Source organism: Wyeomyia smithii, chromosome 3 (genome assembly GCF_029784165.1).
Source record: "Wyeomyia smithii strain HCP4-BCI-WySm-NY-G18 chromosome 3, ASM2978416v1, whole genome shotgun sequence".
Taxonomy (NCBI): domain Eukaryota; kingdom Metazoa; phylum Arthropoda; class Insecta; order Diptera; family Culicidae; genus Wyeomyia; species Wyeomyia smithii.
This window is the reverse complement of record NC_073696.1, coordinates 147,744,732-147,760,505: the sequence shown is the minus strand read 5'-3', so window position 1 is coordinate 147,760,505 and position 15,774 is coordinate 147,744,732. Positions and strand designations below refer to the sequence as shown.

Sequence of the window (15,774 nt, the reverse complement as noted above, 5' to 3'; positions counted from 1 at the left end):
TAAAACTAGAGAGAATACAATATCGTTGTTTGCGTATTGCCTTGGGCTGCATGCAGTCGACCCATACGATAAGTCTTGAAGCGCTAGCGGGCATTCTTCCGTTGAAACATCAATTTTGGAATCTCTCTTATCGGTTGCTAATTCGATTCACAGTTATGAACCCATTAGTAATTAAAAATTTCGAGAGGTTGGTCGACCCTCAATCTCAATCCAGATTTATGACCTTATATTTTGACTATATGGCTCAAGATATTAACCCTTCTTCATACGCTCCTTTCAATGTCGCACTTTTAGATACTTCTGATAATGCTATATTCTTCGACACCACCATGAAACAAGACATTACTGGTATCCCGGATCAAATGCGACCGCAAGAGATCCCTACGATTTTTTCCAATAAATTCGAACATGTTAGTTGGGATAAAAGGTTTTACACTGATGGATCTAATCTAGATGAGTCCACTGGCTTCGGGGTTTTTCACGAAAATTTTACCGCGTCCTACAAGCTCGATGCTCCTGCTTCCGTGTACGTCGCAGAACTTGCTGCCATTCAGTACTCTCTTGGGATCATCGAAACCCTACCCATAGACCACTACTTCATCTTCACAGACAGTCTCAGAGCCATTGAGGCTCTGCGATCGATGAAGCCTGTGAAGCATACCCCGTATTTCCTGGGGAAAATACGGTGGTTTTTAGGTGCTTTAACAGATAAAAAATACCGGGTTACCTTAGCATGGGTCCCTTCTCATTGTTCCATTCCGGGCAATGAAAGGCTGACTCTTTAGCTAAGGTGGGTGCTATTGATGGCGATATTTATGATAGACCAATTGCTTATGATGAATTTTTCAGTATTTTGCGTCAGAGGACGCTCAAAAGTTGGCAAACATCATGGTATACAGATGAACTGAGACGGTGGCTACATTCCATTTCTCCTAAGGTATCGACGAAAGCATGGTTCAAGGGGTTGGATGTAGGTCGGGACTTCATTCGCGTGATGTCCAGACTTATGTCCAATCACTACACGTTAAACGCGCATCCCTTTTGTATAGGGCTTGTGGAAAGCAATCACTGCTTGTGGCGATGGCTTTCAAGACATTAAGCATGTTGCTTGGTCGTGTACCGAATTCTCTGGTGCTAGGTCCAAGCTGATAGATTCCCTTCGGGCCGGAAGAAAACAACCGAACGTTCCCGTCAGAGACATTCTGGGAAGCGGGGATCTCCAGTACATGACACAGTTATACTGTTTTTTGAAAAATGCTGACATTAAATTATTTTGTCTATTTGTCAGAATACCACTATGCTGGAGACACGAAAACGAAGAGCCAACATCTATGTAAACACTCCAGACCAAAACTGCACCACATCACTGTTACTGTTCTATCAGTTGAAAAACAAAGTGCTAAATAGTTTTAATTCAAAATTGTACCTTCCCTCCGCTAACCTTTAATCCCCACTAGCTCGTAATCGGCCGCGAGAAATAAAAAAATGGCCTCCCTCTTTCTCCTGCTATCTTAGACATAATAAGAATTGTATCTGGCACAGCAAAGCATAGGATGTATCGCGCCGTGTCAAATAAACCAACTTAAACCTGAATCAATTCCACACTCATTTAGAAGTAATGAGCAATTCGCGCTGAAACCGTCCCACTGGTGACATGAGGTCTTTCAAAAAGGATATTTTTATGTCTAAATGATTGACAGTAGAGAAAAAATGAGAAAACCAGAAATTGGTTAGTTCATATTGATGGGCCCTTCGGGCACAAATCGGTTAAAAGGTTTTTACAAAAATTGATTTTTGAGCGATTCTTGACCTTTAATTGATTTATTTATCTTAAAATTGTCATTGAACCACCTACAACCAACACATCGTTTTTAAGAGGAATGATAGAGCTTTCATTTGAAGTAGAAAAAAATTGGCTGCCATCTTGGATTTCATCAGAAAAACGTGTTTTTGAGCTAGTTCGCAACCACCGATTTTGAATTCGACATCACCATTGGAAAGCTGAGAAAAAATGCTTTAAGATACATTCAAAATGTCAGGTGAGCATTGAGGTTATATTGTCATTCTGGTCACTTTTCAAAATCGAGCTTCAAACAGTTCAACGATGACTCGCGTCCAATATCAAATCAACGCAATATACTGAGCCTGGGTGTGCGTATGATGTGGACAGTCAGTATTCCTAGTGCACAGGTAGTAAGTGCACCTACGCACCGTAATTTTTGAATAGTCTTTAATCAATTGGCTGAATTCCGTTAGGTAGCAAACGTACCCTTTTCGTCGATAAGAATTTGCCAGGGATCAAAAAAGTGATGATTCTACTCTTACTTTATTTGTATTTAGTAAAATTGAGTATATCGGCTTTCCAGTCATCTGCTTATCATAACGAAAATTTATTTTCTATTTCCGACGTTTCGATTTAATATAAAATCTTTTTCACGGATTCTACAAATATACAAGTTGTTACAAAAATTCAATAATCAGAAAACAGTTACTTACAGAAAGGATATCGTTTTTTTGTCTAATAGCTTTATGTTTTGAGCATCAACGGTCAAAGATTTAATTGTGGCTAGCATTCGTTTACTGTAACCGGGTTGTGAGGACAAAAAATTATAATTATAGGGCAAATTTTTCTGAAAAAAGTATAACCGTTTTTGCATTTGAAATAAAATAAACTTGAACTAAAAAAAATATATCACTCTAAGCTGAATTCGTAGTAGCACTTCTCACTGCGTATAACTGTATATTCAAATTGTTAAATTCTAGTTCGGTGAGCTGGTTTGGTGAGATGAACTGTGTGAAAACCACAGTATACTGATGTGGATTATAATTCTGATCTATTGCCTATTTTGATCTTTAGTGTGTGTAATATCCCTGCGTAAGTCGAACTAAGACAATCGACATCAGTGCGTTTGTTTACGGTATGCTCGGTGTTCATGATGTGACATACTTAGGAAGTGCAGACGGTCGGCGATGATGGTCCAGAATCATTGTTTTTTTCAGGTTAAACCGGTGATTGCTGCCTATGCTGTGTTGAAGAAGTGCTGTTTTCTCCTTCAGGTGTGCTATTTCGTGAGTGTTGGTGTCTCTAGTGTGTTCCTGGTTTAGGAGTTGTTCCAGTTTGTTGATGTTCGAACGGTGGTTGCTAAGCCTTTTCTTGAGCTGTGTTGTCGTTAGCCCTACATAAAAGGCCTCACAATTGCCACACGGAATACGATAAATCACGTTGTGTTGGTTTTCAGCTGCTTATTTGTCTTTCATATTTGTGAACATAGCTCCTACCGTGCGTTCGTTCCGTCTTGCTAAAGTGGTGTTTGGCAAATCTGTTCGAAACAGCTTTGTTAGTCTACTGCACAAGATTCTGAACATAAATCAGTGGCTTATATGTTTTGGGCGAAACTTGCGAGTGTGGTTGGTTGATTGATAATGATCGTTCGTTGATTCTGTTGGTATATCGGTTTCTCAGATGGGTGGGATAGTGGTTAATTTTCAGATGTCTATCGATGATTGTTTTAACTTCCTTTGGTGATGAATTAGTGCTAAAATCTTTCACACGTCACATAAAGTTAGTGACAACATTATTTTTCATGTGCAATGGGTGGGTAGAGAAATAATCTAAAAACCGTCCTGATGCCATCGATTTAGCATACCATTCGGTTTTAACGGTCTGATCAGGCTGTCGAATTAAAACCATATCCAGAAACGGGAGTTTCTTGTTGTTCTCGATTTCGCAGGTGAATTGAATGTTGCTGTTGTACTCGTTGAATGTGGAAAGAACGTCGTCTGAATACAAACATTAATCTGGATCTATTTCTGGAAGTAACCACATTTTGTTTGGAATGTAGTTATTTTTCATACCGTGGAAAACACTTCCGTCAAGTCTTCGGAAGAGCAATGGGAAACCCTTTGTCCCCCACTGTTGCCGTTTTAGTCATGGAAGCGCTTTTAGACTCCGTTATTGCTAAACTGGATTTTCCGATTCCTGTCTTGAGGAAATACGTTGACGACTTATGCCTGGCCCTTCCGAAGGACAAAGTGAACGACGTTCTTTCCACATTCAACGAGTACAACAGCAACATTCAATTCACCTGCGAAATCGAGAACAATAAGAGACTCCCGTTTCTGGATATGGTTTTAATTCGACAGCCTGATCAGACCGTTAAAACCGAATGGTATGCCAAACCGATGGCATCAGGACGGTTTTTAGATTATTTCTCTACCCACCCATTGCACATGAAAAATAATGTTGTCACTAACTTTATGCGACGTGTGAAAGATTTTAGCACTAATTTATCACCAAAGGAAGTTAAAACAATCATCGATAGACATCTGAAAATTAACCACTATCCCACCCATCTGAGAAACCGATATACCAACAGAATCAACGAACGATCATTACCAATTAACCAACCACACTCGCAAGATTCGCCCAAAACATATAAGCCACTGGTTTATGTTCAGAATCTTTGCAGTAGACTCACAAAGCTGTTTCGAACAGATTTGCCAAACACCACTTTAGCAACACGGAACGAACGCACGGTAGAAGCTATGTTCACAAATATGAAAGACAAATTAGCAGCTGAAAACCAACACAACGTGATTTATCGTATTCCGTGTGGCAATTGTGAGGCCTCTTATGTAGGGCTAACGACAACACAGCTCGAGAATAGGCTTAGCAACCACCGTTCGAACATTAACAAACTGGAACAACTCCTAAACCAGGAACACACTAGAGACACCAACACTCACGAAATAGCACACCTGAAGGAGAAAACAGCACTTCTTCAACACAGCATAGACAGCAATCACCGGTTTAACCTGGAAAAAACAATAATTCTGGACCATCATCCCCGACCGTCTGCACTTCCTATTCTCGTAGTATGTCACATCATGAACACCGAGCATACCGTAAACAAACGCACTGATGTCGATTGTCTTAGTTCAACTTACGCAGGGATATTACACACACTAAAGACCAAAATAGGCAATAGATCAGAATTATAATCCACATCAGTATACTGTGGTTTTCACACAGTTCATCTCACCAAACCAGCTCACCGAACTAGAATTTAACAATTTGAATATACAGTTATACACAGTGAGAAGTGCTACTACAAATTCAGCTTAGAGTGATATATTTTTTTTAGTTCAAGTTTATTTTATTTCAAATGCAAAAACGGTTATACTTTTTTTAGAAAAATTTGCCCTATAATTATAATTTTTTGTCCTCACAACACGGTTACAGTAAACGAATGCTAGCCACAATCAAATCTTTGACCGTTGATGCTCAAAACATAACGCTATTAGACAAAAAACGATATCCTTTCTGTAAGTGACTGTTTTCTGATTATTGAATTTTTGTAACAACTTGTATATTTGTAGAATCCTTGAAAAAGCTTTTATATTAAATCGAAACGTCGGAAATAGAAAATAAATTTTCGTTTTGATAAGCAGATGACTGGAAAGCCGATATACTCAATTTTACTAAAGCAATTATCAGTCGTAAGTTGTTAAATTTTTCTTGTATTTGTATTTGTATTTGTATTTGTATTTGTATTTGTATTTAATTGTATCATCTGACCTATTTGGTCTTAATGAAATAGGTTGGGTGGGGAAAAGCCCATTCGAGAATATCCTTACCAAACGCTCGAATGCGCATGAAAGCTCCACCATCTTTTGATTAAACATTAACATTTCAAAAACTAAATCTAACAACAAATCAATATACTGTTGTAAAATATGACACATGAAATCACTTAACTAGCTAAGACACAATTTTACCCTAAGGCTAATAAATTACAACATTCGCTTAAGCCTGTTTTTAAAAGTAACACTAGCTACGTTGAAGTCAAATAGGTAAAATACATTGTTGAAGACGTCACAAATCGCTCTGATGGGTTCGTTTTGGCCATATTCTGTACGATGAAATGGAAGACGCAGAAAGCTTCGCAATCTTAGGTTTCGATAGGGAACATTCACGTTGATTTGAGCCAAAATGTTTGGAGCGTCAATTTCGCCACTTAGCAGTTTTCCCACGAATACAGCCCTGGACACGTCTCTTCTTTTCGCTAGTGTGTCAATGCCAAGTAGACGGCATCAGTTAGCATAAGGTGGTAATTGGGCAGGATCACGCCATGGAAGTGATCTTAGAGCGTAACGCAGAAACCTGACCTGTACTGATTCAATCCGGTTGGCCCAGATTTCAGTGTAAGGGCTCCATATGATGGCAGATGTTTCCAAAACCGAGCAAACTAGCGAGACGTATAGCGATAGCAGACAAAACGGATCAGTAAACTCTTCGGCGATTCTCATTATGAAGCCGAGGTTTCTGTTTGCTTGTGCAATGATATGAGAATAGTGGTGCTTGAAGGACAGCTGCGAGTCAAGCAGTACACCTAAATCTTTTATTAACGATACTCTCTCGAGGGTTTCTCCACATATACTATAAATCTAAGGTAGCGGCTTAAGTTTTCGTGTGGAAGAAATTACGGAGCATTTAGAAACACTGATTGTCAGAAAATTCCGGGTACACCAATCAAGGAATGCATCAAGATATTTTTGCAATTCTTTGCAGTCAGCTATAGATCGAATGATGCGAAACAGTTAAGGATCATCAGCATAAATTAGTTTACAGCCAAGTGGGATAACGTAACAAACATCGTTGAAAAAAAAATTGAAAAGCAATTGTCCAAGGTTACTTCCTTGAGGGACACCCGACAGGTTAACGAAGCTTTCTGACTCGGTGTTGCTTAGTTTAATGTACAGTGTGCGGTCTACGAGGTACGATTTTAACCACTTAGTAAAATGGTGTGATGCACCAAGGCGTTCAATTTTAGCCAACAGAATATTGTTATCAACACTAGATGGTATCCACTGCATCAACACTAGATGGTATCCACTTGCATCCCGTTCTCTATGTTTTTGATACAGTGCGACGTAAATTCCAGTAAGTTAGTCGTGGTCGATCTACCTGGGTAAAAGCCATGTTGGACTGTAGAAATATATGGCTTGAATTCACGGGTTAAAACGTTGCCGACTAAGATCTCAAATAATTTTGATCCAGCGGATAGAGACGTTATTCCCCTGTAGTTCACCACATCGTGTTTGTTGCCTTTTTTGTAAACTGGAAACATAGCCGATTTCTTCCAGCAATCAGGAAATACCCCTTGTAATACCCCTTGTAATAACGATGTATCAAAAATCATTCTTAGTGGAACACTAAGCGCGATGGCACATCTTTTCAAAACAATGGCTGGAATACCGTCAGGCCCAGCTGAAGAAGAGGGTTTCAGTTTTTCTGTGGCTTTGAGAACATCTTCGTTAGTAAAACTTAAATTACTTAGATTTACTACGTTATGAGGAACGTTGCGAAGGGCGCTCTGTATTTGAGACGTATTTGCACAAGTCGAACTAAATACGCTCGAGAAATGTTTCTTGAATAAAGAGCCAATACCGTCAAGTGATTCCACACTGTCAATTCCAAGAAACATGCTATTGGGAAGCCCACTATCTTTCCGTTTACTGTTATCGAATGACCAAAATCGTTTTGGATTTTTTTTGAGTTGTGATTGGGTGCGTAGCACGTGTTGCGAGTAAAGAAAACGGTTGTAAGTTTTATACTGTTTGCTAGCAGTAGTGAAGGATAGCTTAGTCATAGCGTTTCGTCGCCTAACGTAGTTGCGAAGTGCAGCTGCTCTTTGTTGTCTCAACTCTCGAAGTCGTCGATTGGACCATACAACTTTCGGCCGTGTGCGAAACAACGGAACAAAGTTGTTATATTGCTGTTTCAGTGTGTGTGAGAATATTTCTACTACACTATCAATATCAGTTCCACGGCTCAGTAAATTTTCCCAATTAATTGCGAGTAGAGCCCTCTGGAGACCTGCGAAATCGGTTTTACTGAAGTTAAGTTGCTCAGTTTCAGACAATTCTTTAAAACGAACTAGCTGAGGGCAAGCCAATGATACAGACAGCGGTGGATGATGGGGGTCGATGCCAACTAACGAATCGCATGCTTCGATGATGGTACAGTTTGGTGCGGATTCGTCATTGATGAATACGAGGTCAAGAGTCTGATTTTGACTGTTCTTCACTGTGCTTAATTGAGTCATGTTATGTAAAGACATTCCATCGAACAACGCAATACTTGAACTACTGAAACTCGAATCCGAAAGATCAGCAAAAACGCTACCAAAGCGGCTGGCTTTCCAAGCAAGGCCAGGCTGATTGTAATCCTCGAAAAGCAAGTGAGTTTATTTACGCTGGCATACACAAATCTTCTCCAGATTACTCGGGATATACTTGATTCATACTATACCTAAGTTTGTTGATAGTAGTTTAAGTTGAAACCTCATTGAATCCAAAAATGGCCGACTTCGAGTCACCACTTCGAATTTTCGAAAGCACAAGACTCGGAAATAGTTATTGCGTTCCCTGTGAGAATGCTATTTTATGTTTGCTGTGGTGAAGCAAACATAAAATAGAATTTTCACAACAGTATATAACAGTAGCAAAAAAAACATCTAACATTAATTCGTTTAGTTACTAAACACGCGAAAACTGTCCTGAGAAGCTTAATCACAAATTACGTTACACTCAAGGAGGAGCGAGGGAGTGAAGAAATAAACAATGTGAATGCAGTGAAAAGGGTCAAATTCAAAATCGGTGGTTGCGAACTTGCTCAAAAACACGTTTTTCTGATGAAATCCAAGATGTCGGCGAGATCCAAGATGGCGGCCATTTTTTTCTACTTCAAATGAAAGCTCTATCATTCCTCTTGAAAACGATGTGTTGGTTGCAGGGGGATCAATAACAAATTCAAGAGAAATAAATCAATAAAAAGGTCAAGAATTGCTCAAAAATCATATAGTCAATATGAACTAACCAAAGTGGTTTTCTCATTTTTTCGCTACTTTCAATCATTTAGATATAAAAATATCCTTTTTAAAAGACCTCATGTCACTAGTGAGTGAGAATTGCTCTAATATCAAGCAGTGACTATTCGCTTCTCTGCTAACGTCGAGAAAGGAAGCATTTTTCAACGTTCCGTTAGCTGATCACCGGATAAAACAATACAGCTTTGTATTCGGACGGTGCGTGTATCGCTTGTGTTTTTCGGTGCCGGTGCGGACTAGACATATACGTCCAGCAGCCGGAGAAAAGATTTCGTTTATTGTGCGCTGACGGTTTCCGTACTGCTAGTGTTTTCGGTGCAGTGACAATAAAAAAAGCCAGCAGAAGGAGCAGTATCTCCCGCGCCGCCAGGCGCCGGCTACCCACTAGCGGCGGTGACGATTTTTGCAGCCGCCGTTGGAGCATTGTTCGTTTTGCCGAGACGCTTTGTTCAATTTGCAGTTGGAGTATTTTTGTTCTGCCACGTCGCTCACCGCAGGAATAATCCAGTTAGCAAGTCGTGGAGGCAGCAACCTCGAAAGTTTGATGAAGTATTCACTTTTTTTTTCTTCATCTATAATTTATTTGACACGGCACAAATACAATTCAATGTTTAACGGTGCCAATTTTTTATCCTCGCTGCCGACTACGAGCTGAAACTAAATCTAACTTAAAGCTAGAATGTTTTGCTTTAAAGCACTGGTTTGTTGTTTGATGGTTTTCCATTGCTATAGGTAAGCAGCATATTGAATATGTTCCGCTGCTGGGCCAAGATTTTACGGACTGGCATATTGGGTTGTCTCCCTCGGGCCTTGAGAGTATCGTGCGGGTCTGATTGCTGTTTTCGGATCCGGGGTCTTAACGTGTTCTTGTCGTTAGGTTGGATGTAGGCGGAAAGGGATAGGACTGAACTGGGGCGTAGATGGATTTCAGGAAAACGTATATAAGGGACATGTAGGATAGGTCACGGCTCGCCAAGACATCACGAACAGGAACAGCCGGCTGCCTACCCTCGGCCTGAAGGGAAACTATTAATTTAGACCTGGCGTCACGGTGTACAGGGCATGACCAACAACGTGCTCTATGTCGTGATAACCTTCACCACAGGCACAGATACCACTTTTCCCGAGCCCAACACGATGGAGATGCGCGTCAAATCTATAGTGATTGGACATAAGCCGGGACATCACGCAAATGAAATCCCGACCTACATCCAACCCCTTGAACCACGGGTTCGTCGATACCTCGGGGATTATGGAATGTAACCACCTTCCCAGTTCCCCTTTAGTCCATGAATTTTGCCAACTGATGATCGTATTCTGACGTACAAATGCGAAAAATTCATTAAAGGCAATTGGTCTTTCATGAATATCACCGTTTGTTGCGCCCACCTTAGCCAAAGTGTCCGCTTTCTCATTACCCGGTATCGAGCAGTGAGAACGGACCCACGCTAAAATAATCTGATACGATTTTTCGGATAAAGCACTCAGATGTTCCCGTATTTTTCCCAGGAAATACGGAGAGTGCTTAACATCTTTCATCGATCGGAGAGCCTCAATGGAACTGAGACTGTCCGTAAAGATGAAATAATGGCCCGTGGGCATTTTTTCGATAATCCCTAGGGTGTACTGAATTGCAGCTAATACTGCGACGTAAACAGAAGCAGGATTATCGAGCTTATGGGAGACGGTTAAATTGTTATTGAAAATACCGAAGCCAGTGGACCCATCAAGAAGTGATCCGTCAGTGTAGAACATATTGTCGCAGTTGATGTTTCGATATTTATTGGAAAAAATTTTAGGGATCTGCTGCACGCGTAAATGATCCGGGATTCCACGAGTTTCTTCTATCATGGATGTATCGAAAAACACAGTAGAATTAGAAGTATTTGATAAGTCGACACGATTTGGAATATTCGAAGAAGGGTTAATATTTTGGGACATGTGATTGAAATACAATGTCATAAAACGGGTTTGAGAATTAAGTTCGATTAGCCTTTCAAAATTTTCAACCACGGGACGGTTCAAGACCTCACATTTGATAAGAATACGAGAAGACAGGCTCCAGAAGCGGTTTTTCAATGGTAGTACTCCAGCTAAGACCTCTAAATTCATCATACGCAAACAACGATATTGTATTCGCTCCAGTTTGATCAAATGTGTGTTTGCTGCGGAGCGATAGCAGAAACACCCGTACTCGATAACAGACAATATCGTTGTTTGGTAAAACCTTATAAGGTCTCCTGGATGGGCTCCCCACCATTGTCCGGTTATTGTACGAAGAAAATTCACTCTTTGTTGACATTTTTTCATCAGATACCTCACGTGACAACCCCAGGTGTCTTTAGAGTCAAACCAGACACCAAGTTTTGTGTACCAAAACCTGAGAAATCGTTTTACCCATTAATTGTGTTTGAAGCTGAGCAGGTTCATGCTTCCTAGAAAAAACTACTATCTCAGTCTTCTCCGGAGAGAATTCGATACCTAGCTGTAAAGCCCAAGCAGACAAATTGTCCAAGGTATCTTGCAATGGTCCTTGCAAATCGGCAGCTTTGGCTCCTGTAACAGAGATTACACTGTCGTCTGCAAGTTGTCTTATCGTGCATGAATTTGCCAGACATTCGTCGATGTCATTTACATAAAAGTTGTAAAGAAGGGGGCTTAAACATGAGCCCTGGGGAAGACCCATGTAGCTAATGCGAAAAGTTGCCAAATCTCCGTGCGTAAAATGCATGTGCTTTTCGGACAACAAATTGTGCAAAAAATTGTTCAAAATTGGAGAAAATCCTTGTCGGTGGAGTTTACCCGAAAGAATGTCAATAGAAACGGAATCAAAAGCCCCCTTAATGTCCAAGAACGCAGACGCCATTTGTTCTTTGCGAGCATACGTCAGCTGAATATCTGTTGAAAGCAACGCAAGACAATCATTCGTCCCTTTGGCACGGCGGAAGCCAAATTGAGTATCTGAAAGCAGACCATTTGATTCGACCCAATGGTCTAAGCGACGGAGTATCATTTTTTCCATCAATTTCCGGATACAGGATAGCATTGCAATCGGCCTATAAGAGTTGTGATCAGAAACTGGTTTCCCTGGTTTTTGGATGGCGATCACCTTCACTTGCCTCCAATCCTGCAGTACAATGTTTTGCTCCAGGAACTTATTGAACAAGTTCAACAAGCGCCTCTTGACATTGCCGGGTAGATTCTTCAACAAGTTGAATTTGATTCTATCTAACCCAGGCGCTTTATTGTTACAGGACAGGAGGGCAACTGAAAATTCTGCCATCGTAAAAGGTGATTCTATCGCGTCGTGGCCCGGAGACGCATCGCGAACAATGTTTTGCTCAGGAACAGAGTCCGAACATACTTTCCTGGCAAAATCAAATATCCACCTACTTGAAGACTCCTCGCTTTCGTTGACCGTTACGCGATTCCGCATTCTTCGGGCTGTGTTCCAAAGAGTGCTCATCGATGTCTCCCTCGACGTCTCGTTCACGAACCGACGCCAATATCCGCGTTTCTTTGCTTTAGCCAAGCTTTTAAGCTTGGTATTAAGCTCCGAATACCGTAAATAGTCGCCAGGTATACCTCCCTTCTGGAAGGCCAAAACCACGTCGGATCTTTGCGTGTAGACATCGGAGCACTCTTGGTCCCACCACGGAGTGGGAGGCCGTTCTTTGATCGTTACGCCAGGATATTTCTTCGTTTGGGCTTGCAACGCGGCGTCGAGAATCAACCCACGAGGAGGTTGTATTCTTCAAGTGGTGGATGATGTTGAATCGACTCGACCGCTTTTGAAATCATTTCCTCGTATAACTTCCAATCGACATTCCGTGTGAAGTCATACGGAATGTCAATTGGTCGCATGCGAGTTGACCCGTTAGTAATTGAAATAAGAATAGGCAAATGGTCGCTACCGTGAGGATCGAGGATTACCTTCCAAGTGCAATCCAACCGTAGCGACGTCGAACATAAGGATAGATCCAAAGCGCTTGGGCGCGCTGGAGGTTTCGGGATACGTATCATTTCACCATTGTTTAAAATAGTCATGTCGAAGTCATCGCAAAGGTTATAGATTAAAGAGGAGCGGTTATCATTGTAGGGGGAACCCCAAGCCACACCATGAGAGTTGAAGTCTCCCAAAATCAAACGTGGCGAGGGAAGAAGTTCTATTAAGAGCAGCCGTTGCCCAGCCTGTGCTCTGGGAGGAATATATATTGAGGCAATACAAAGCTCTTTACCTTGTATTGTCATTTGACATGCGACAACTTCGATGCCTGGAATCGAGGGGAGGTTAATACGATAGAAAGAATAGCACTTTTTAATCCCTAGAAGTACTCCTCCATATGGGGTGTCTCGATCAAGGCGAATAATATTAAAATCATGGAAGTTGAGATCAACATTTGAAGTAAGCCAAGTTTCACAAAGGGAAAATGCATCGCATTTGTTTCTATTGATTAAAACTTTAAACAAATCCATTTTTGGTAAAATACTTCTACAATTCCACTGTAAGACAGAGATAGAATCCTTCGTATACGCAGATGAATTAGGCATCGAAGGATACAACCGCTGCAAGGAGAGGCCATTGGGCAGTCAACTGCTTCAAAAATGATCTAACTGTTGGGAGGAATGCTGTAAGAAAAATTTTAATTGAATCGGGAACATTGAAAGTTTCAAAAATCCAGTCCACAATGTCAGAAAATTTCACTAATCCAGAGTTTGTTTCATCAACTGGGAGTGTAAAAGGAGCAGCTGGGGTTTTAGATGTTCCTGGCAGTGCTGGGAACTCCTTCTGGGACTTTGAATTTGCAAGCCCAGGAGGAGTTTGTTTCGGTTTTTCCGCAGCACTGTTTGGTTTGTTTGTAACTTTCATTTCACTTTGAGAAATCTTAGGACCTTTTCTGGGAAGTTTAGGAGAGGAAATATTTTTCCTCTTTCTAGACTCCCCAGGATTGGCGTAAGACGTTCCCGCAGGTGAATCGTCAGAATCGGTTTCATCAGAGGACAACAGATCAAAAGGGTTTGATGTAATGGGAGAAGTGGTAACGGTCTTCTTCAGCATCTCAGCGTAAGAACGCTTCGAACGCTCCTTGAGAGACCTCTTTATTTTATCCCTGCGCTGCATGTACACCGAACATGTCGAGAGCTCATGCTGACTCTCCCCACAGTGAATGCATTTTTCAGCATTTTTACTGCAGGAATCATCCGCATGATTCTCCCCAAGCTTGCCACTATTGCAGCAGTAGGCGGCGGTGTGGCCTAACTGCTTACAATTCAGGCAGTTCATGACGCGAGGCACATATAATCGCACAGGGAGACGAACCCGGTGGATCGAGACGTGGCTTGGTAGTGCTGACCCGGCGAACGTAACTCGAAACGAGTCTGACGGAGTGTATACTGTTTTGCCACCGATGATCGATGCTGACCGCAGTTGCTTGCAGTCGAGAACCTTTACATCGGAACATGTTTTGTTCTTAAAGCACCCTTTGGCACTTTCCAATATACACTCGACGGACAGACTCGAATCGGTTATGACACCGTCGATCTCCACGTCTCGTGCGGGTATGTAAACGCGACACTCGCGTGTAAAGAGCTCAGAGCCAGCTATATCATTGGCCTCTTTCAGATTACTGACCACGACACGGAGCTTGTTAGGTCGGACCTTGGAAATTTCGATCACGCCCTTGTACTCCTTCGTCAGGTCTTTCGAAATCTGCAAAATGTTCAACTGTTTCGATTTCGGCCCCGCCTTTGGCCGAAAATAGACAGTATAGCTGCCCTTGGATCCCTCTGGGTAAAGCCTGGGGCGAGGGGGGACTGAAGAATGAACAGGGGAGGGGGTAACAGAAGGGTCAGGGTCAGAGGGGTTTGGGGATGGTGGCGCGGGAGGCGAGGGATCTACATCCTTCACGCTAAGTCTAGCGCACTAGCGCCGACAAGAACACGTACCTTTTTGCTTCTCCTTTCCAGCAAGGCCAGCAAACAGCCGGGTGGCCAGCAAACAGCCACCAGCAGCGAGCCGGGTGTGAGATCACTCTTCACAGCGACACAGCTGCACAGTCAACTGATGGCTTTTTCTTTTTCCTCTTTTGTGTCCACTGCTGTAGCACGATCGGCTTACGCACCAGCTGTCAATCACGATGTGAAACAGTTGCACAAAGGCGGGCGACCTTGAACTCGATTAAATTCCACTCGACCAGGCAAACAATGCCAACACTTGCTCACACTTCTTTTGTTTTATATTCTATCGGAGCGATCACCAAACACGTCCGATACTGATGCGTGTTCGGCACAGAATGCAGTATTTACTTTAAATATTATTATTTTTATTATTTTCTTTACGGTTGTCTTTTTTTGTATTTTAATAATCTTATTTTGGGAAAATTGTTATTTCATTTAATTACCAATAATTTGACACCCCATCTTGTCCTGGCATTCTACCGTTAGTTCGCGGTAGAGCAAATTGCTCCCGCTAATTTGAATAAAATGGATGATATGCAGATGGACTTATTCCTGGATATCGAAACAAATGGGGAAGAGATTGAAATCTCCTCCATCAATTCCCCTGTACCTCCCCATATACCCTCCCCTTTACCTAGCCCTGTACCAAGGGTACGAGAAGTACGGATAAAAGCTTACCCAGATAACTCGAAAGGTCCCTACGTTGTCTTCTTCAGGCCCATAAAAAAGCCTTTGAACATTATTCAAATTGGCAAAGACCTGGCAAAAAAGTTTTCGGACGTAACCGAAATTACAAAGGTTAGACCGAACAAACTGCGAGTTGTCGTGAATAGCTTGAAGCAAGCAAACGCGATTGCTGGCTGCGAGCTCTTCACGAGAGAGTATCGCGAGTACATCCCTGCCAAGGATGTAGAGATCGACGGTG

At 41.8% G+C, this 15,774-nt stretch overlaps 1 protein-coding gene across 1 annotated transcript; it reads left to right on the top strand.

The window, feature by feature from the left end:
- The first annotated feature begins 3,891 nt into the window (after positions 1-3,891).
- LOC129728675 (uncharacterized) lies at positions 3,892-5,001 on the top strand. The gene has a single exon (XM_055687125.1). It carries the CDS (start codon positions 3,892-3,894, stop codon positions 4,999-5,001), a length of 1,110 nt encoding a protein of 369 aa, XP_055543100.1.
- The last annotated feature ends 10,773 nt before the right edge of the window (positions 5,002-15,774 follow it).

Coding starts and splice junctions, on each gene's coding strand:
- LOC129728675 (XM_055687125.1), top strand. CDS start 3,892: ATGGGAAACCCTTTGTCCCCCACTGTTGCCGTTTTAGTCATGGAAGCG.